General features: G+C 39.8%; 1 protein-coding gene across 1 annotated transcript in view; it reads right to left on the reverse strand.

The window, feature by feature from the left end:
• Nucleotides 1–259: 259 nt before the first annotated feature.
• elp4 (elongator acetyltransferase complex subunit 4) overlaps nucleotides 260–24208 on the reverse strand; it is a 155796-nt gene continuing 131847 nt past the window's right edge. The window contains exon 10 of the mRNA XM_061964238.1: nucleotides 260–549. Coding sequence (XP_061820222.1) covers nucleotides 430–549 — 120 coding nt within the window. The 3' untranslated portion in view covers nucleotides 260–429. The remainder of the gene's footprint in view (nucleotides 550–24208) is intronic.

Consider the following 24208-nt stretch of genomic DNA (forward strand, 5'->3'; position numbering starts at 1 on the left):
TTTCCACATTTATCTAAATCCTTTGTTTGTTGTCCATGTCTAAATATGAATGCTGGTTAACTTATTTTTACACTTTATGATGTGCATAATACACGCATTATGCCTTTTGACAATTCAGTCTTACTATTTGTTTTTTGTTTGTATGTCTCAATATGAAGGGATGAATTTAATACTCGTCTTATTCATATGAATATGAATAAGACCATTAATATTAGAATAAAATGTTGAAATGTGACATAAAACATAATAATACATAAAAAAGGTTTGACAATGTTTTATTGTGTGTGACAACTAGAAAAAGAAGCTTGAAATATGATATGATATGCAACTTAGCGTGCCGGGGCATCACATGGACAGGAGAGCAACCAGGTCGCCAAGGCGGAGGAGCTGAAGCTTTGGTTGCCTGTAGCAACCTGGGAGTCAGTAGCTCTAAAAATCCAGGTGTTTGGTACCTGAGCCACAGCTTGAAGTCACCATGGAGGCTCCTTCCAGCTCCACCCTGCTCACACGACTCGCCGTCTCAGACAAGTCAGGAGGCAAATGTAGTCGCTACACAAATCAGGAAGAGAGAGAGCAGAGAAGGGTGGGCGGATTATTAGATCAAGTGGCAAAAAAACCCCACTTCCACAGTGGATCTACGTACAGTAGATGGTCGCCTTCAGAGATGTTTATTCACAGAGTCATGTTGCCTTGAAATTGCATTAGATGCTTCAGCACTCTGCACAGCACTGCTAGTGTGTTGCTAAATGCTTCAGAGAGCTTTAGCGCTGATATGTCTCAGGGAAGCTGTGTGTGTGTGTGTGTGTGTGTGTGTGTGTGTGGGAATGGAGTTGTTTTGAAGTGTTGAGTATGCTACATGACCAAAAAGATGCTTTATGGGACAGTTTGCACAAGAAAACTAACTTTTTGGGCAGTTTATTTTGCCAACAGGGAGCATAGAATTGCAAACATTTAAATGTAGCAATATGCATTAGACTACATTGATTCAAATGTAATCATTTTCTTTAAGGATGTTTTGAACACCTGTTTCCATGCCGGTGTTGTAGTGACAAGACAAAGAGTTTCCATAGCTGTTGTTTTATGCAAAAGTGCCTTTTTAATGATCTTATACCAGTAATGTGAATCTCTCGGGAACCACCCCAGGCTAAATTGAATTGAATTTTGAGGGCCCCTCCCAAAATGTTTTCAAACTTTATGCTTTTTTAAATCAAACTTGAAGCGGTAGAAAATTAGTATCGAAACAAATTAATGGGAAACAGTTCAATAATGAATGTTTTTAGTGCAAAAAAACAAGTCTAACATAGTTACTGTTGCTCCTGGCAGAACTTACACTGTGCGCCGCTGGTGAAAATAAGACTATTGGGAAAAATTGACCAATATATTCTTGTCATTGATGGAACAAGAAGGGGCTAAGAATACATTTGCGGTAAACATTTTTATATAAAGTGCCAATTCCATTGAAGATTGTCATTTTACATGTGCTGCTTCACGCAAAATGTTCTATGGGACTGTCTCTTGATTAAATATTTAGATGTGATTGATCACATTTTGTTTATAGCTAATTCATAATTAATCACAATCAATAGTTTACAAAAAAATCTTTAATAAGTGTACTTCAGATGGATAATTTTCACATTTTTAATACTATCAACATGGCACTGGCCAAATTGTTTGCTTTAGGCATGATTTTTTTTCAACAGCTCCACCCAAAATAGACACAAACACATTTTAATCCCTGAAGTTTAATGCCTCAGTTGGGCAATACTTTAGTTCCTTAACTTATCTACTATATTCAAATAAAGCAATAACAACCTATAATGATATGTCTGGTGGTCGTAAACGGTGCCTATGGACATCAACTGTCAGGCTTGTTTGGTGTCTTATTCTTTTTATAATAAAAATAATAGATTTTATTTGTCACTCTGTGGTTTTAAGGTAACATTCGTATTTTGTCACATTTTAACACTCCCTATGTGTCCATGCACTAAATTAGTCTAATTTCTCAAACAGTTCGTTTTATTGCTCATTTTCTTTTAGCATGGATACATGTACCGGTAATGCTTTTCCGGTTAACCTATGATGTCCCACCAGACATCTGCGGCTCCTACAATAGCCTAGCTCTTTTGTACCTGATGTCCGCTGTAATATTGGCACAGATTACAAATATCACGTCTCTAATGGCTATGCTGATGTTTAATAGCAGAAATAATCAACAAATTATATTAGATTGCTTGGTTTGCCTTAGAAGACATTTTGCCTCTCATCCGAGTAGGCTTCATCAGTTAAATTTCATAGACGTAGATTGGTCATATCTAGTCTTAGACTGGTCAGATCTAGTCACCTCCCTGTTCACCTGTATTCCAACCCAGGTTGCAGTAGAGACAGTGAGGCAACGTTTACCTGGAGATCACACCTTACAGGATAGATCCACACTACCCCAGAACAGATTTGCCTTTTGCTGGAACTTTGCCTTAACACTACATACTTTCAATTCATGAGAATGTTTTACCGACACAAACATGATTGTGCCATGGTATCACCTGTATCCCCAATAGTGGCAAACCTTTACATGGAGGACATGAGAAATATTTTAAGGGAACAGCACTAAGTCATTGGTAGAGATATGTGGATGACACATGGGTGAAAATCAGAAACCAAGAAGTGCTAGCCTTCACCGAGCACATTACCTCAGTGGACAAAAACATCAAGGTTATCCCAGCTGGTCGTTTGTGAAAAGTGCAACGAGTTCCAGAAATAACACCAACAGAGTGGATGAGGAAGAAAAAGGTGACAGACGCAAACATATTGTCATTTCATGTGTATCAGGTCTATCTAAGAAACTCAGAATAATTTTTAACCAACCCCCCATCCCAGTACACTTCAAACCAGGCAACACCCTGAGACAGAGACTGGTGCATCCTAAAGACTGGACACCCCACACCCACAAAAACAATCTGGCGTATGCTTTCCAGTGTAATGATGAAAGCACTGATTCATATATTGGGGAAACAAAACAACCACTAAAACAACGCATGACACAGCTTAGACAGGCAAACTCTTCAGGCCAAGAGTTAGCTGTCTACCTGCACCAAAGAGAGAAACAGCACTCCCTTGAGAACACAAATGTACAGAAACTGGACAGGGAGGACGGATGGTACGAAAGAGGAGTGAGGGAAACCATCTATGTCAAGGTTAAAAAAAACATCCCTGAACAGAGGAGGTGGTCTGCGACACCACCTGCTTCCCACATATAACACTGTCCTTTCAACCATTCTTAAAAGACTCTGCAATTTAGCCCCCAACAAATAACAACATTTTTCGAACACGAGTTTGAAACCTTCTGGTGACCAAAAGGTTTTTTTGTGCCATTTGTTTACAACTGAATGGAATACTAACGTGGGTGATTCTGACTATTTTGGACTGGTAGTAGTCGATCCACAGCGATCGTTCTGTCACACAATACCTCAATGCTAACAAGGGGAAATTACACTTCAACAACTGTTGTTGGCTTTGACAGTAGGATTGCTTGTTTTGCATCAAAGCAGTTGTTTTTTCACTACGGTGGGGCGAAACCATCCAGGCACACCCTCCTGGTTTTTGGAGTATAAATATTTGGGGTTTTGGCACCAGCCGCTAGACTTGATCTGTCTAGTCTAAGACTATGAGCATGAACTGATGAAGCTTAACTGAGGTATTGGCACCAGCCGCTAGACTAGATCTGACCAATCTAAGTCGAAGACTAAATCTAACTAATCTAAGTCTATGAGCATGAACTGATTAAGCCTACTCGGATGAGAGGCGAAACGTCTTTTAAGACAAACCTAACAGTCCAGTTACGATTGATTGAATGCCCTGAGATTACAATGACCTGGATGAATGAGTACATTCATAGACATCCTAGATTGCGCTACGAACATGATGCTACTACCAAGAATGTATCGGTGCGGATGCAGGTCCGAAACAAAGAAAGGCCGGCGGGAGAGAGTTGTTTCGAAGGAATTTTTGGCCAGAAAATTATGGAAATAAAGCTTTCGAATGTCTTGGAGTTCATTCATAAGACTCTGTGGATTGATGGAAGGAGTTTTACACCCGAAGGAAATACCGATCGTTCCCCGGCCAATAGTGTTCCAGATGAAGGTTGCTATTGTTCAGGAATGTCCTGCCAGTTGTGTGGAATACAGAGTTATCGCTAATCAGTTTGAAGTGCACAAATATAGCATTAAGAGGTCTGTGTACGCTTTAATGTTCGCCTTTAATATACCTGCTTCATTATCTTTCATCTCATTCGTATTTCGTTCGGGAGTCCGAATTAAGCCGGCATTCTACATTTCCTTAGCTATCTTCTTAAATAAATCTCAGTTTCTTTCTTTCTTCCATCGTTGCACTTCAAAATGTTCCATCCTTTTAATGTGTGAAGCAAATAAACAGTCTCCTCTACAAGCGCTCTTTGTGTCGCTCTCACCAGTTCCATGTCCTGAAATGGCTGTCAAAGTGTCCCAACCTTATCGGATTATATCACCAGCCACCTTCTGTCCAAGTGAGATGCATGATTTATGATCTACAATAAACTTACAGGGAGCAGGGAAGCAAGAAAGCAGCAGACCACTCGATGATCTAAACATTGGGACACATGAAAGTGATCACGTCGCTGGTATAAATAGTAAGTCTGTGTTAGCACTTATAATAACAATATCACTAATACTTGGGTAATATTCAAGTCACGAAATGTAAATGGAGTATTGTTGGCACTTTTGGAATGGTTATTTATCGGATTTTATGGGCAAAATAGTGGAGCTCCCATTGGCTCCGCTGTAAGCAGACTTTTACTTACATTTATTTAATATCTAGAATGCATAAAAAAAAAAAAAAACATCTGTCCTCATGTCTTTCATAATGATTGTGAATGATAGGCAAACTTCCCAAAAAAGTGCAGTTCCCTTTTAAGGTTTTTCCATGGGTTGTAAGATGCTTCTTGAGAGCCGAACTATTTGAGAACTCAGACGAATTTAGTGCATGGACTGTCTCTGTACTGGTTTTCATGCCGTGTCTTTGGGTGATAGAACAGACAAATCAATCAATCAATGTTTATTTTGTGTTTAAGTCGACTTGTTGGTGGTATGTTTTGCAGATTATCGTTGTTTGGTCAGTGTCTGACTTTTAACAGTTTTTTAGGATCGCTGAAATACTACAATGAAAAGTATTACACTTATAGCAAAATCTTACACTCAAGAAACCAAACATCAGCCCAGATTTGCACAACTATAAGCATATTGTCAGCCTCACACTTTTTTGCTAAATATTAGACTATTAAAAACAACAACAACAACAACTATCAATCCAAACCAAAGACAAACAAATGAGTTCCTCTTCCCTCTTTTTGGCTCTATTTCTTCTTTGTGTTTTGTTGGTTTAGCTTCCATTGAAAAATAGGTATTTCTGAACTTGATTTGAAGTGCATAGATTTCAGTTTTTGCAATGAATTAGTGAATGGTTTTCAAACGTGGTTTGGATGTTTTTTTGAATAAGACTACTACTACTAATATACTACCCAGTACTGACCTAGGACTCATTTACCAGTTATGTTCACGATTACCTTAATGAGGCCAGTGGGTGCGCCACCACGCACAGCGCCAACGCTGGTTATACAGTATGTATGTATATACAGTATATATACTATAGTCGAGGTTTCTGTGGTTTATAGGTTATACAGTGCTCAATATCGAGGTAGAGCGGAATATACGTTAGGTCAGGAAAAATCACAGAGGGGATCCCCTGAAAAGCAGGGAAACCTGTGACACAGGCTTGTAGGGATGAAAGCCTCTTGTGTTTTTTCCTGACCTAACGTATATATCTATACACTATATATACACCAATCAACTTGTTTATCCTTTATCTTTTGTCCAAATAAGAATCAATAAAGAATGTAATCATTAAGCTGAATCGAAAATCGAAATTGTAAAAATCTTATCAATTTCCATCCGTGTTACTTAGTTTTGAGTGGCTTTTGCAGGTTAGTTTTTTGTATGGAGTTTTCATGAATTATTAGGTTGTTTTAAAAATGCACCGTAAGAAGGCAAGAAAAAACATGCATGGAAAAAGCACATGAGCTGACAGATACAACTGTTGGGAGTCACTGGATTGGAGGTTTTTAGCTGAGTAACTTGTTTCACAGCAAAGCTTATCTGCCGAGCAGCCCTGTGCCAACTCAGAGCACAAAGACGCAAAGAGGTTAATGAGGGCCACTCGTAAAGCCCTCTAAGACTAACACGCTAACTGCTATAAAGCCTAAGCGGGGCTACACTGCTCTCTTCAGAAAAGCCGCCCGATGGCCCTCTTGTGAACAAAGTGTTGAAGAGGCTCTGAGAGTGAAGTGTCAACGCTGTTGGCCAGCCTGAGCATCTACAGAGGAATCAGAATGAAGGCATCCTGGGTACAAGAGGCGGTAAACCCTGTAATTTGCCCCTGAAAGAATCTGCCATGACATCTGAAACCTTCTGGTCAAAGCCTGCATCCCACATGCCCCCTATGACTACCCCCCCCTCAGCCTATCCCTGTAAAGCTCCTCTGCCCACTGTGTCCTTACCCCCTCCAGACATGCAGCTTTAGGAGACTCCCACAGATACTTATCTCTTTCCTAATGAGTAGGTGTTTGGGTACAGGCTTTAACAGCATCATTATTAAGATATAATTCAGGACTACGCAATGCTCTTCATCCCTCCAGGGTAGACCTTTTCCTTCCGTCTTTTGCTCTGTGCTGTTTTTACAGGGATCTAAAGACTCAAAACTACAAAACGTAGTCACACGTTGCTGATGTTCAGGGCTGTGATGGAGTTTTTTCCTATTTCTGCTGCTACTGTGACCAACAGATCATGGAGGCGTCAAACTCAAGAGGTCTGCTTTCTGTGAACTCAAGTCCTTTGTGGGTTGAAACAAGAGCAGCCGTCTTTATGCGACCCAGCCGATTATGTTGGACAGGTGACTACTGAGAGACTGGGAAGGAGCTATAATTTAATGTAGGGTGGTGTAGGTAGGGTTACACAGGACTAAGAATGGTGGTAGTATGGTTTGGAATAATAAACCATGTGGCTTCTGTTTTGTACTGTAGGTTTAATTGCCACATCTGCTAAGAAAATGGTGTGACGCAACACTAGTGCAACAATTAAGATAAAAATACCTGCTAGTGTGCTTAAAGCTAATAAAAGTGGCAACTCTCATTGACCAATCCATGGAGCAGCAGCTCGACCCAACTGCAAGTCAAGTCAATTGTATTTACTATCTTGACCCAAAACTAGGACTGGGCCAATATTCGATAGGTCAATTAACCGACGATAAATGAAAATGATAGTCGGTCGGTAAGTTTTCCAGCGTCGATAAATCGCCATGTGCATGTTTCAAGAGCATTCACGCTTCCGTCACTTTTAGCGGCTATGCGCGTTTGTACCATAGCGGTAAGAAAAGAAGGGGGTGAATCATTTTGTCCTCATTAAGTGTCTTTGACTCTTGGCGAGGCGAGGCGGGGCCACTCGCAGGCTAGCATCAAGCAGTGCAACTAGTTAGCATGTAGCAGCAAACAAGAACAAAATTAACACAAAACCAAATTCCACCGCACCAATGTGAGAACAATTCAGTTAAGATGAGCCTATAAAGACCGAGACGCCTGCTTACCGAATGTGCGCGACTACAACAACGCCCACTTGAAATACAAACACTCGACAGTCCAAACTCACTTCGCACACTTTGCTTTGAGTGAAGAAGCCAGGTGACAGACAAGTCAGTGTAAGCAAACAGCGCAAAATATGCAATATGTCTTTAGTGATCAAAGGTGAAAAGTGTCTACTGTGAACCATCACTGTAGACACTTTTCACCTTTGATCAATAAAGACACTTTAACTGCTGCTGTGACCAAATGTCACCTCCATATTTATAATGTTGACTGTCAATCAGAATGTGCAATAATGTTATGTTACTTACTGTGCCTTGTATATAAATTTTTATTTTCTGCCTCACAATACGAAGGTCCTGAGTAGTCTTGGAATCTTTCTGTGTGGAGTTTGCATGTCCTCCCCGTGACTGCGTGGGTTCCCTCCGGGTACTCCGGCTTCCTCCCACTTCCAAAGACATGCACCTGGGGATAAGTTGATTGGCAACACTAAATTGGCTCTAGTGTGTGGATGTGAGTGTGAATGTTGTCTGTCTATCTGTGTTGGCCCTGCGATGAGATGGCGACTTGTCCAGGGTGTACCCCGCCTTCCGCCCGATTGTAGCTGAGATAGGCTCCAGCGCCCCCCGCGACCCCGAAGGGAATAAGCGGTAGAAAATGGATGGATGGATGGATTTTTAGCTAAGTACCGTGTGAAGGGTGGACTAGCAAAGTAAGATTTTCATTGTACGGCAAACTGTCTGGTTAACTGTGCATATGACAATAAACAATCTTGAATCTTGAAAATAGTGTGCGCTCACAGACATACATCGCCGAAGACATTCTGCCATTTAATACTGTTATAAAACTAGCATTTTTTTAAAGTGCTTTCATGTTGGTGTTCCTTACTCGGAATCTGCCAAACTTTATTTTGTTTTGCATATGGCCTGTTAATACATCTGTTTAAACTGTAGTGTTTCTAATGTTACTTTTCACTTTTGTTTAAGAAGGTCCTAACTTGATTGTCAGTTAAGTAATGTACAACTCTACCTCTGTCTACATGTTCAATATTGAAGTGCAACTTTGTTTTTCAATAATTGTATTTAGCTATTTCATTTATCGTTATGGTTGTGTATATTTGAGCCCCTCATCCCCTCAAGATATTTGATTAATTAACTAACATTTAATACATGTTATTATATATGTGCAAAATTTTGCTAACAGACAAAGTATATTGTATTGTTATTAGGGCTGTCAAACGATTAAAATATTTAATCGCGATTAATCGCATTTTGTTCATAGTTAACTCAAAATGAATTGCGATAATCAAAGGTAGGTATAATTTTTCATCATTAACAAGTGTAGCTTCGACAGATAATTTTAAGGGGGGGGCCGCTATCCCAGCTGTAATCTGTGAAATTTCTCCCTGAATAAATGCTTTTGATATTCTGTACATTACATGTTGTACAAGTTAATGGTCTTCATATTGCTGCATGACAATGTTTAACCTTCTCTATTAATTATTACAATGCAATATTGAGCCTTCTAATCATTATGTAACTGAGGACTCGACCAGAACATGTTATAAAATAATTTACACAATATTTCAGCCAGCCAGAACCCCAACCTCCCACCCACCCATATTCCTAAACTGATGTACTAGCCTTCCTTTAGGCCTAAATATCACAGAATAACATTAGAAAACATCTCTGACAAAACATGATCGTAATGTAAGACATTTTCATTTTGTTAATGTCAGGTTTTTGCCTAAATCGCCAAAATACCTGAGGTGGTGGGGCGTGATTCGAGGCGTGGTCGATATGACGTCATCCCACGATTTGCTATGGTGCATATATTCTTTAAAAAGGCAGAAACAACGGAATATACATTTAAAACAAATATATTATTCTTAAATATAGTACTAACATATTTTTTCTTACATAATATCGTTTTGTTCTATTTTCCTTTGTTGAGATTGTTTTTTTTCTGTTTTTTTTTTTTTTAGAGATTTCTCCAATCCTTTTAGTCACTCTTTAATAAAAAGGACTGGCAACACATATAATGTACTCATGTTTAGAGACTATTTCCTTCTGTCGCTCCATGTACGCAACGAAAAGCAAGATGCAGAGTGCCTGACGTCACACTTGCTTCGCGCCTTTCTCTCATTAAAAGCCGCCAGTGACATCTTAAATTGTGAAGATCGCTATCCGCGGGTATATCACAAATATATTAAAGTACGTCTACAGCGCGAGCACGCTGCCTCCGCTCCAGACAACCCTGTGCGTACGCCTTACGTCATCACAACATCGGTTTTGGGAGCGCTGTTCCGGTGATTAGAATACGTCTTTTTCCGGCCAAATTTTTGGTGCATTTTGAGTCAATAGTGTGCAAGTAATAAACTATGTAAAGCCATTCATAATGTAACTACCTGCTGGCGTTAATGTGTATGTTAGTGTGTTATGATGTTAATTTTTACCATGGTCACTGAACACACCGTGTGTTGTGTGTCTAGACAGTGGACTGATGTCAGAGCGAGTAAAAGTGAGTGACAACAGAGATTGAAGGTAGATCAGCCAGTAGCTGCTGAAAATATTAGGAAAAATATATGCATTATTACATCGGCGCCCTTCAATCCCGCAGAGTTACCCACAGGGTATCAACAGGCATGCAATTAAATCTGGGACACGATGGCACGCCTCGCCGTTCTCTTGGCACTACCGCTCGTTTCTCAAAACTCAGAAATACTCCCGCGCGGTTCAACCAAGTTACAACAAATGCCACGAGTGGCATGACAACGCTGCATTGGTGTGCACATCTAATCGAATTACTGAGTTGCGGAGACACAATAAGCATTACCAACACTTTCCTCCTTTTCTCAACCGCCCGCCACAGGCGCAAAGTTCCGATGAAAAGCTACAAAAGCGGGGGTGCCCAAAATACGACCGTAACATCAACCGTGCACCAAGGGACCTCGTATCCATCTACTCTTCAAAGACACACCAAAATACCTGACGTAATTACATTTTATTTGGCCAAAGACATATGTCCTATATACTGCGAGCAGTGCAAATAATGTGTTCCGTAGTATGTGCCTTTTGTGCATAATCGTACTTTTTCACTTGTTTGCCTTTTTTTAGCACTGTGCAATGGCATATTTATTTTAGTTAGCCCTTTGTCTTTTGTGCATTTTATTGTATTAATAAAGAATTGCTTTTCTATCCATTTTCTACCGCTTGTCCCGTTCGGGTCGCGGGGGGTGCTGGAGCCTATCTCAGCTGCATTCGGGCGAAAGGCGGGGTACACCCTGGACAAGTCGCCACCTCATCACAGGGCCAACACAGATAGACAGACAACATTCACACTCACATTCACACACTAGGGCCAATTTAGTGTTGCCAATCTACCTATCCCCAGGTGCATGTCTTTGGAGGTGGGAGGAAGCCGGAGTACCCGGAGGGAACCCACGCAAGCACAGGGAGAACATGCAAACTCCACACAGAAAGATCCCGAGTGCAGGATCAAACCCAGGACCTTCGTATTGTGAGGCAAACATACTAACCCCTCTTCCACTGTGCTGCCCTGAATTGCTTTTACAGTTTCATTTTAAAATGAAAGCAAAGTTACTGTTTGTTTAAAACAAAAAGTGCAATAAAATATGTTTTAATTAACAGTAAATAATCATGATTTCAATATTGACGAAAATATTTGTGATTACTATTTCAGGCATAATCGTGCAGCCCTACTTTTTATATTACAATCTATCAGTTGCTATTTCACTGATAAAGATTCCTATTGTCCCTTTTTTTTTGTTTTATTTGTCCAACAATATGTCTTGTAAAAAAGTTGTTTTTTTTATAGTCTAATTCACAACACAATTTATTTACATCACTTTTCACATGCAGATGGTCTTGAAACATACTCATCATACATCAAATAAAACCAACCCCTTTGGTGACAGAGGAAAGGAAAAACAGATCCTTTAAAACCTATAAAATGGTACCCCAAAACGGCTTGTGGAAAATTCCCACTAAAAAACTAGCATGTTCTACGGATGATAAATTAGTAAAATATTTCATCTCACACTGCGATCCCCGCTCTTCCTCTGCAAACTCACATATTGGCCTTGAGGGGGCCTCCAGACGCTACTGCTTCCAACCTCTGCCAAACCTCACCTGCGTAACCTTTCGTGTCGTTAGCTCAGTCAAGTGTAATTGAAACAGAAAAACAATGCATTGATCAAGCCTGGACTCAGTCCTGCTTAGTGCACTGCAGCGGAAACCCGAGAGCGAGCGGGGATGGAGGAAAATCAATCACATATACATCATCCTCAGAGGGTGTAGGGAGTAAAAAAAAATATATCACACATCACATCATTGTCTGGCTGTCACGCACTCACGGTCCTGGCTTGGCTGCGTGTGTTTGTCTCTGGGCTCTGCGGGCCCACTGAGCATGTGCAGAGCGAAGGTCAAAGCAATCCAGAAGTGCGGCTCAGCTCCTCTAACCTCCGATTTCAGGGGCACATGAGAACAATCAATGGTAACATCAAAGTTGGGAGGGAGGAGCAGACAAAACCAATCGATCGGCTTGGCACATTCAGGGAAAGCCGAGCTAGTTACTGCCCGTCACCAATACTGCAAGCTTACACAGATGTAATGAGCAGGTGTCGCTAAAGGTGAGAGGCCAGGCCTGTACGGACACCAAATTAACGGGGGTCAGTAGAGGGTTTAAGACGCGCAGTCTGGGAATATGCTTCCCAACGACCTGCACGCTCCATGGTGTAAACAAGGACATCCGGAAAACCCTCAGAGGCATCGTGGGGTGTATGGGTGAGAGAAGTCTTTCCCGGCTGCCTGGCAACCTTGGTGGGGGTGCAGAAACTGAGGTTAGGCGGGGGATGCTGGATATGAGCGGACGGCTCGAAATTAGACCATTGGATGCAGAGCGGAGTAAACGTGAATGTGGATGTGAGCCACTTTATTAGTGCGACTGTATGTTAGAAAGTGTGATGTTGGAGCTCCCTCCCTGCAGTTCAGCTCCGTTGCGCGGCCAGGGGGCTGGGGGGTGGGGGGGGGGGGCATGCTGGCAACAGGCTGAGAGGTGACAAAGCTCCAAACGAGCGCTAAGCACTTGAAATGAGCCCTCGGGGCCAGCCCGCAGACTAGATTTGCCTAAGAGGGTTACCAATATCACCCCACAATGGACAATTCCATTCAGCTTACCAATCAACCCAAAGAGCCTCTTCTTAAGGAATATGACGTTTCATACTGCTTGATGTCCGTATACAGCGGAGGATGTTTGTTGGGATTAAATTATTGTTTAATGGTTCAGAAAATGCACAGCATCACTGCTGTTTATTCTACAATTATTAACTCATGATTTAGTATGCATACATTATATTCACAGTCTTAAACTGACATTTTCCTGCAAGAGCTTAAAAAGAAACCTACACACAGAGCAGCGCCATCAAAGGCATTCCACCAGTGGTAACGGCTTGCTAATGACCAGAGTATTAGGTGCTAATTTTTTACGAGTCATTTCTCCCATAGTGTTTTGGCCAGACTTTCAAATGGCCCATGTCACTGTAAATCTTAAAACTATGGGAAACCCAACACCTTGTTGGGAACACATGACGACCGGTCTGGCCGTTCAAATCAGATTAGCTAGGGCAGGAGCATGCTGATGGAAGTGACACGATATTTACCAAACCATTGTAGTCGCCATTTCTTCTGTAAACAAGTTCTTAAAAAATATGAAGTGAGTGAAATGAGGGACAATCACATTGTATATTAATGAATAAGGATGGGCGATATAGCTTAAAATCTATATTGCAACATATATTGCAGCCTCTTGCAATAATTATATATAAATATATATATATATATATATATATATATATATACACACACAATTATATATATATATATATATATATATATATATATATATATATATATATATATATATATATATCAGTATATATATATATATATATATATATATATATATATATATATATATATATATATATATATATATATATCAGAATAAAATATTTGGTATCTAATTTAAAAATATAACTATTTCAAAACGTGTTATAAAGGCTCCTAGTTTGCCTGTTGATGCATGCGGTAACATATTGAGTCATTTCCGGTTGTATTATTTTATATTACGGCGTGGCGCAGTGGGAGAGTGGCCGTGCGCAACCCGAGGGTCCCTGGTTCAATCCCCACCTAGTACCAACCTTGTCATGTCCGTTGTGTCCTGAGCAAGACACTTCACCCTTGCTCCTGATGGGTGCTGGTTAGCGCCTTGCATGGCAGCTCCCTCCATCAGTGTGTGAATGTGTGTGTGAATGGGTAAATGTGGAAGTAGTGTCAAAGCGCTTTGAGTACCTTGAAGGTAGAAAAGCGCTATACAAGTACAACCCATTTATCATTTATTTATTTATTTTCTCACAACTATTTCTAATCTACTTGCTAATTTACAATTAGAAACTGGCTACTTTTTGTGGTAACATGGTTCTATCTACACCTCTGTTAAAATGTACTAAGTGCTTCTTATGTTTTCTAGATCATTTACATTTGTTTTGGTCGATACTATACATTTAAATATTGTTCGAATACCAAGTAGTTACAGAGGCAGTATTGGTCCTACCGATGCTAATACTTAAAATATTCCATTCATCCAGCCATCCATTTTATATACCTCTTATCTTCATTAGGTTCGTGGTTAAGCTGGAGCCTATCCCAGCTGACTTCGGCTAGTCGCCAGTCCTTCAGTGATGATAACTTTAAGAAACATAAGTGATGTGCCCCCATGGAGACGATGATTAGTGACTTAGAAGCAGCTTTGCACTGCGGAGGGACGTTAGCAGCTAGCAGGAATACTACATTGCATTGAGGATGCGTTCGTTTGCTTGAAGCTGTCAAATCATTGGGACACATCTCGAATGTGTCATCAATATGCATTATCACGATATGGCGATAGAATCAAAAGCTCTACTCTATCATCAGCCAACCCTACTTATGAAGTCAGTAAACTCCATACTGTAGGACAACTACAACCCCTCAGACAACAGGAAGACCATTGGAATACTTTCATAAATATGCAGCTCAAAATTGTAGTACAACCATTCACAGTTGACATTTGTCACACATTCCCAGAGTTGCCCTTCTATCTGCTGACTAAACCACCTCCCAGTGCCATAATCCCTCACGCCGATAAAATTACACCCTATTGTGTGGGAAAATCATTTGCTGGATTCATAGGAACAAGTGTTAACTTTAACCCCCACATAATGAGGTGATGTGCTTTTTCAATTTGAGAAGCACAGCATCATCCTATTTACCCCGGCTGTTTCACAGAAGACTTCCGCTAGACAGAAAAAAATTGCAGAAAGAGCCCTGGTGTAAATCCTGTCACTTGGGTAAGTTTACCTCACCTGCAAGCAAACAAAAGCGGAGAAGCTCAACCTTCCTCTTCTTTCGTGGTAACAAAGAGCGCAACACGATCCTTGGCCTTGCATAAGGAATAACCTGTTGACCCCAAGTGTTTGTCATTTCTAAAGTTGAATCGTCTTACATCATTTCATTTACCATTCTCATTCTCACTATTTCAGTCTACTGATTCTGTAGACGAGGAGAGTTTGTAGTTATCAAGAAGTGTCTACTTCTTTTGGGTCATTATACACATTGTGATTAACAGTAAACAGCCAAATACTATTCTTGGGAAATGGAGGTCGCCTGTTTCCTTAGCCAAAATATTCCAAGAAACATTCATAATGACAATGGGATATACGCCAGACAGGCCAGCAATGTCTTCTGCTTCATGGCGAATTCGACTGACAGAAAGAAGACTAAGCATTTTACCGGTAAGTGTAATTATGCTCTCAAATACTGCAAGAATGTGCGACTAATAACTGATTTTCATTTTAAGTGAGCTGGTCTTAACAGGAAATTGGCTGGTTGGAAATATTTCAGGTTTATTTAAAAAAAATGAATAGAATCCCTATTGCTATTCTTTTGAGTAGGTAGCTTGCGCTCCGTCCACTTACCCTTCACGGTCTATAGACTATTGTAAAACAGCATTTGATAGCATCTGTCATGTTACTAAACATGACATGCATGGTAATCAGTTAGCTCCACAGTGCTTCTGAATAAGCAAACGGACAAACAAGGGGCCAAAGTGTAAGTGCGCTGTAACATAACAACTTGACTTGTTATCGCCGTCATCATCATCATCTTCAACTGAGGTCCTCCTCTGGGGGGTGCTTCTGCTTGGGCCTGTCAAGGCCTTTGACAGGGAGCGCTGCGTGGGGCCATTTGGTCTCTTTTCAGATCTGTTTTGTTTCTCTTTGCAGGCCACTGTCGGTATGGACTGTGGGCGTTGTAGGTTGACAGGGTTGGGGGGTGAGGGCACATTCACCCGAGCAGTGGTGGGTAGCATGGGGGAGGGGTTAGTTGGTGTTATGGACTTGGGCACAGCCAGGGAGTGCTGGTCTTACCCCTGGGGTGACATGGAGCCAAAGGGGAAAGGGAGCGGGATAGAGGGCGTAGAGTACAAACATATTTAAGTGCTGCCTTCACTACACATAGCCCCATAGCAAAGAGAGCGAAGGCATGGGTTATGACAGCACTATCTGGGGGACCTCTTGCGCCCTCCCACCCATCCAACACACATTTCACTATGAAAGTCCTCAGGTTAAAGCATCTCTGACACATCTGGTAAGAGCAGGTTTTCTAGTGCTAAATAGACACCGTGTTGTAATAACCACACTCTAGAGAGAGTTCCCATTCAAACTTGACTCCTGACCAAAAACTAGTGTGCTTAAAATTGTCCCTTTAATGTTGACACTGCCGTTTAGTGCAGTGTTTTTCAACCACTGTGCCTTTAATGTTGACTTGCCGTTTAGTGCAGGTTTTTCAACTAGTGTGCTGTGAGATACAGTCTGGTGTGCCGTGGGAGATGATCTAATTTCACCTATTTGGGTTACAAATATTTTTTGCAAACCAGTAATTATAGTCTGCAAATTATGTGTTGTTAATGAGTGTTGGTGCTGTCTAGAGCTCGGCAGAGTAATCGGGTAATACTCTTTCATATCAGTAGGTGGCAGCCAGTTGCTAATTGCTTTGTAGATGTCGGAAACAGCGGGAGGCAGTGTGCAGGTAAAAAGGTGTCTAATGCTTAAACCAAAAATAAACAAAAGGTGAGTGCCCCAAAGAAAAGGCATTGAAGCTTAGGGAAGGCTATGCAGAACGAAATTAAAACTGAACTGGCTACAAAGTAAACAAAAACAGAATGCTGGACGACAGCAAAGACTTACTGTGGAGCAAAGACGGCGTCCACAATGTACATCCGAACATGACATGACAATCAACAATGTCCCCACAAAGAAGGATAAAAACAACTGAAATATTCTTGATTGCTAAAACAAAGTAGATGCGGGATATATCGCTTAAAGGAAGACATGAAACTGCTACAGGAAAATACCAAAAAAAGAGCGCAAGACAAGAACTAAAACACTACACACAGGAAAACAGCAAAAAAACTCTAAATAAGTCACTACGTGATGTGACAGGTCGTGACAGTACACCTACTTTGAGACAAGAGCTATAGCGATGCATGGTTGGTTATGGTTTAAAGTCGTAACAACAATTGCGACGACGACTTTTTACTGTCAACTGAGTTTAGTTTTTTAATGATTTCTGCTGGTGGTGTGCCTCTGGATTTTTTCAACGCAAACAATGTGCCTTGGCTCAAAAAAGGTTGAACAACACTGGTTTAGAAGGTGCTGGTTGTTAAACTGAGAGTCGTTTGTCTCAAACTGGACTACAACATACTAAGTAGTAAAGGGAATCTTTCAGAGTTTCTTCCTGGTTAGGTTGGAGACACTTCTTTTGTCAGTGCTTTGGACCTTTTGAAGTCTCTAAATCACATCCACCAACTTAAATGCACCGGATAATAATAGTGTATGTGCGGCAATTTGTTTCTTTAATCTGAACAAGATGTTTTTTTTTACTTGTGCACAAGGATATTCAGATGATCAATCAGTTTTCCAACACCATAATATTAGATCAAATAACACTGTCATTTGGATAATTCAATTAAATACTGTTGAAAGGGGTCAGTAATTTATGACTTTAATAGTTTCCCATGTATTTGCTGACTGTGTAGCAGCCAGGGATGGGTACCGGATTCGGTGAATTTATAGGTACTGTCAATACTGCTTAGTACAATTCACGTATATTGAAACGGTGCCATATTTCGATTACCGTATTTTTCGGACTATAAGTCGCAGTTTTTTTCATAGTTTGGCCGGGCTCCAGTGCGATTTATATATGTTTTTTTCCTTCTTTATTATGCATTTTCGGCAGGTGCGACTTATACTCCGGTGCGACTTATACTCCGAAAAATACGGTACCTTAGTTGGCACTGGCTCAAGCACTTGGGCAAGAAACAAGCAGTCAAGCACTCAAAGCGAACTCAGTAATACAGCCCCTAAGTAATGTTACAATTTCCCATGCCAAAAAAGCAAGAATAAGGTGCTCAAAAGTACAGACAGGCTCCACATTTCAAAATGCATTAGCTCGATGCTAATTTACCATAACCATGCTGAAGATTAGCATGATTGATTTTACGTGGCAATTTCAACACCTCCAAATTCAGTAATAAAAACTGCAACTAAGATGCATGTTACAATCAAACAGCATGTGTGTAATAAAAACAATACTTTAAACAAGGGCTGTCAAATGATTAATTTCTTAAATCAGATTAATCACACTCTAGTTATTATTTGCTTGCATAAATAAAAAGTTATTTAAAAAAAATACCCTAATATTTGGACACAAATGTAATTTGGTAGTTAGAATGTCACACGGCAATGTTTTTTAAATGTTTTATTCGACTGCAAGTCATTGATTTGCTCAAAACTTGGTGACAGTAAGAACAGTAAGAAAATAAGTGCACAATTTGTTTTGTCTTAAATAGAAATATTTCCTGCTTAACTTGATAAACATAAACATGTTTCTTTAACAGGGGTATGTCCTGCTTAACTTAAAACAGAATACATTCAGTCTGCAGCTTTATGATAGAGCAGATCTCCAACTGTCATCACTATGAAAACCACTGTGACAAAAAGAGATTTGATATATTTGTTTCACAAATATGACTGTCGACATTTCAATTGTGCTTTATTTATGAATGAGATCGCCCCTTCAGTGAGAGTATTGTTTTTATGCTATATTGTGTAATTTGTCATTAAATACAAGCATCACATACACTCATAGCTCATTAAAGTGGAACAAATTACCAACACTTATAGTTTTAAGTCACATACCTCTCTTTTACTACCAAAGAGTGCTAACTGGATGTGTACTATCCTCATTTAATGAAGACGTGTGCAACCTCAAGCCAACTGCACTCAGTAACGAAACAAACACGCTTGCATAAATGTTGCGCTTAATGCAACCATAGACAGCAGAACACTGTTATTTGAACTTTTATACACTCACTTTAGTTATTTGTTGCACTGACAAGATGCCTGCTCGGTGCGTGTTGGCGACTGTGGCAAAACTACCGAGTCAAAACAGGTCTTTGAAGTCACGATTTACCTTTTTCTTTTACAGGGCGCACCAACCTGGGAACATGAAAACAAAATAATCGGCTCTGTTGGCCACTTAATAAAAATACTTGACAAAGTGCGTCCCTTGACAGCTTAAAACAGAAGCCGTACTTTTGTTTCTAAATACGGTACGATTCCGTTTTTTCAAGGGACCTTTGATTACCGGTATCAATTCTAGGTCCTGGGAATTGGTACCATATAGATTCAAATGTGAAAGGCATCCCTAGCAGCAGCAATTGTTTTAATACTAGGAATATTAGTTATTTATACTGGTTTAAAAAAATAGCATAATATTGATCCTGAAATATTTAGGGTATGTTTACAGGAAATATTTGCAGTTCAGTAGAATGTCTGAAAACTTAAAATGCATGACGGACTAGTAGTTGACCATGTCATTTTATTAAGAAATTAGATAGTAAAAAAAATGCCCACTTTGTTGGTGTTTGCAGGCTCTAATATTGTTGCCCAGTAAATAAAAGATCACTTTCACTTCACACACTGCAAATCACCCAAAAATAGGAGCTTGAGCATTATACCGTGGAGCTTTGGTCATGTAAGAATAATGCTTGCACTGAGTGTACTCTCACCTATTGTACAAACACAAGCAGACAAACACGCACGCACGCACGCACGCACGCACACACACTTTCAATGTGCAGGTGTTGCAAACAAGCATGCTTGAGACAAAATTTGCTAAACTTAGTCATCTAAATGGAACATGCCTTTCTTCAGCACTGTGATGAAGTTCACTCAGTTTACAGGGATAACGTTTGACAAAACTAAAGGTCACCTGGAGGTTACTGTGTCAGCCTGCATAGTGACTACCCCATGCACTAGGACGAGTGTAATCACTTTGCACAAGAAGAGCAAAAAATAAGGGACTGAACACATTTTAGAATGAGAGTGCTATGGAAGATTAATTATACTTTTTTAAAAGGAGAATATGAGTTTTACTGCACTCTATACAGAATGGGAGGGGGGAAAAAGGTATGCAAGTTGTTGAAACCACCAAATGTCACCATTTTTGTATTGTAAATGTGTAGAATAAATTTTTTGTGATGGCCGTCAAATTTTAAAAATACATATATACCGTTTTTGATAGTATTCCGTTCAATAAGGTCTGGCAAAAGCAGCATAGTACGAAAACTGAAAACATTTCTCATAAAGCAATAATGTAAATCATATTAATCCATCCCAGACAACCAAAACTATTAACACAAAAACATTTTATGGAGAATAATTATGCAATTAATTGGTGCTTGAAAAAAAAAAAAAAAAAAAAAAAAAAAAAAAATACAAATAATAATTGGTGCTTGCCCCCCCCCCCCCCACAAAAAAAACCAGCACAATTTAATCACGTAAAATGCTTTAAAAAAATAAATATTGTATAAAAAACAATTCAATAGAATGTAGTACTAACAACTACAGTAGTTTTATGAAGTAGTTGTATAAAAATGTACAGCATTTACATTGAAGAGTGGACTTCTACGGTATCTCCTTCCAGCTGTTTCTCTGTCAAACACATCCTCAGCAGCTTTCCCATATATTTATGGATAAATGTTCGCCGCGTAGATAACATTTTAACATTTATTGTGGCATTTGCTACGCCAAATAATGGTAGGGGTCATTGTAACTCAAGTTTTTGCTTGCAACTTAAAGCATAACAGTTAGTCGAGAGACAGCTCCAATCTGAAAACATTCTTTAAGTTGAGATACCACAGTAAATAGTACAGCAATGAACGTAGAGGAAAGAGGAATGGTACTTTTGTACTTTGCCACGAGTTCTTTCTTGAATGTAATAGTGTTTCTCACCTTCTTTATCAAAGAGCTGGCACACACTATGTTCTCTGGCCACATGGTGGCTTATTTTACAATTGTACTAAATAAAAAAAGCACTCAGACTATGTCGACCGACACAATGGATTCTATGCTTGGGCACTTAAGTTTGCGGAATGATACGTGCGCAAACTAGTTGGCTATGCGAAATGTTTGGTGGTACAATGACCAAGACAATGTAAAAAAAAAAAAAAAAGAATTTGGTGAAAACTTTTGTTGAACTCCAAATCGTGATCAGGACAGAAAAGTTAGCTTCAAAGTTGTGTGACAGTGAAAGTGAATGTTGTCGGTATGTATTATTTGTATGTGTAAATTTAATCCATCTAGGACACAATTGTTCAAGATAGTGTGCTGATGCGCTTGTAATACCTTAGGTGTCCTTGCTAAAGCATGAGTGTGTGTATGTTTGCATGCATCCGTGTCTGTCCCAATGAATGAAGGGGGTGGGTATAATCCATCACCAGTTGATAGTGCTCACAAAAAAGAAGCCCCTTTTGCTGAGAGGACAGCCCTTGTGTGGACAAAGACCACCATACTGGGGACTTCATAGGACCCAGCTGAAAAGGTGTTGCCTAGAGTAACCCCATTCACATTAACAGGCATGCTGGCCAAAGCCAGTCATTACTGCTGACTTGGACCAGCCGGGCCACACATAGACCAGCCTAGAGCCTCTCAGACCATTCTCTACACATCAGCCGACAGGCCGACAGCCTGAACTCTGCCACTGGGGAGCATCGAGAATTGTTACTCTTCTATTGGAGCGGCAGTCTTAAGACAAAACTGCTGCTTTCAAAGTCTAATAGAGAATTTTCCTTATAGACAATCTAGCAAAAACATGTATACTCATAATATCATGCATTCCCAGCTGACACAAACATGCCCAGTCATTTGTATATTTACAATAGAAGACTTTGACTACGTTTACACGGCAAGCCAAAGAGGGCTAAATCGGATTTTTTGGAGATCTGATTTTTTTCCAGCTGCCTGTTTACACTGCAAGTAAAATGTAATTTTTACCAGACTCAAATGTAAACACGCACAGGCCCCAATGTGGCCCCAATGTGGCTTTGACGTCACTTGCATGCGCACTTCGATAAAGTGCAAACAAAGGAAGTTGAATAGAAGTCGCTACTACAACAAAATAAAATTAAAGTCTCAACACCTTAAAAAATAGTTTTTTTTACGTGATAGTAAATGAAATTAATATGATGTATGAATATAGTGTAATATATTTGGGAGGGTTGTAATCTTTTTAAGGCTGTTAAGTAGAGGAGACATGGACATCAGTGTGGATCTACGGGAGCTTTATTTCTCAACTCACATGTTAGCAAATGCGCCACAGCGTCAATTCCAGTCTTTCAACAATCGCTATTTCTTCGGAATTAAAATATTTTTTCATACATTACATATAACATTTTATTTGCTCACTATTGACAAATGATGCACCGAAAATTCGGTCGTCTTAAATAAAAAACGAAACCGGATGATGTGATGAAATATTAATTTCCGCTGGCGACTCCGTCTTTCTGGCGCACACAAGTGACGTAGCTCGCCCAAAGCTGAGGAAAATCACATTCTGGTTGCATTGCGTTTCGACTGCAGTCACATTTGAAATGCTCAGATTCCAATCGGATTTAGGACTACCTCTTGATGTGGCCTGAATCTGATGCCAAAAGATCAGATTTGAGGCACTTTGGAGCGTTTAGACTGTCACTTGAGGGCATACAAATCTGATTTGGTGTGCAGTGTAAACGGGGCCATTGTGTTTAGTGTGCTTGCATGCTTAAAAATAAATAAATAAACTGCAATAGCACGCGGTGCGTGCTGACCTCCGCCAGGCCCCATATTCCAATAGTAAAGAATCCTTTAAAATAAGCTTAAATCCAAAATATAATTACTTTTAACTTTGACTAACTTTTTGACTAATTAACAAACAAAACTCAGGTAATACATGACCTTCTGGCAGTTGTAATTAATCGAAGGATAATAAAATTGGCATGTCTTGGTGTGTTTGTTGCTGCAAGAGGGTTCAAACTTTGCACTTGTCTCACCACATGGGTATGCTTGTTTTATAACCAGTGACTCCACATTTTCACAGGCTTTTTTTTTTGTGATGGTTTCAGCCTAAAATGGCTGCATTTTTCGGAAAGTTGCGAAAAAATTCAGTGTTCTGAGGCTTTTTTCCCTTCTAAAACATTGAATAAATGTTTTAAGTGTTCCTGTAACCTTAAACTCAAAAAGCACTGGAAAAACAAAAATGGAAAACAAATACTGTATTGATGTTTTACTAGACTTAAAAGTAGACACTATTTAGCAGTAAGTGCAAATACTCAAGAGTTCAAATTATTGTACTATTTCAACTTAATATAATTAATAGTAGTATCAATTACTTATAATTACTGAAGGAAACACAACAAAAGGCTTCCTTATTGTTCTTTCACAAGTGGCAGACATTCTCTGTCAAGAACATTGGTGAACTGGAGAGAACAAGCATATTTTTTGTTGGTGAATGAGAGGTAAGAGATAAAATAAAAGGTAACAGAGTTTAATTTGACATGGGCAGATTGCTTTTCCTGTAAAATAAAAAATAAAATAGATGACAACTTTTAAACGTTAATAAATTATGTTACGTTAAAATATATATACTATACTATTTTTCTTCAGCGGAAGAGGCGGCAAAATGTCTTTTTTGATAGTAAAGGTAGAAGACCCCTGGTATGCGGTATGTGAGAGGACAAAAATTGTGCCGTTCGAGCAATATAGAGTTGACATATTGTTACACGTTGTTGTTCCTGCTTTGTCTACACAAGTGAAGTGAATTTGTGAAGTGAATTATATTTATATAGCACTTTTCTCAAGTGACTCAAAGCGCTTTACATAGTGAAACCCAATATCTAAGTTACATTTAAACCAGTGTGGGTGGCACTGGGAGCAGGTGGGTAAAGTGTATTGCCCAAGGACACAACGGCAGTGACTAGGATGGCGGAAGCGGGAATTGAACCTGGAAGCCTCAAGTTGCTGGCACGGCCACTCTACCAACCGAGCTATGCCGCCCCACAAGAAACAAAGGCTGCTCGAAAACAAATTAAATTGGCGAAATTGATGCTGATTAG

The sequence above is a fragment of the Nerophis lumbriciformis genome, linkage group LG06 (assembly GCF_033978685.3).
Source record: "Nerophis lumbriciformis linkage group LG06, RoL_Nlum_v2.1, whole genome shotgun sequence".
In the NCBI taxonomy this organism is placed as follows: Eukaryota; Metazoa; Chordata; class Actinopteri; order Syngnathiformes; family Syngnathidae; genus Nerophis; species Nerophis lumbriciformis.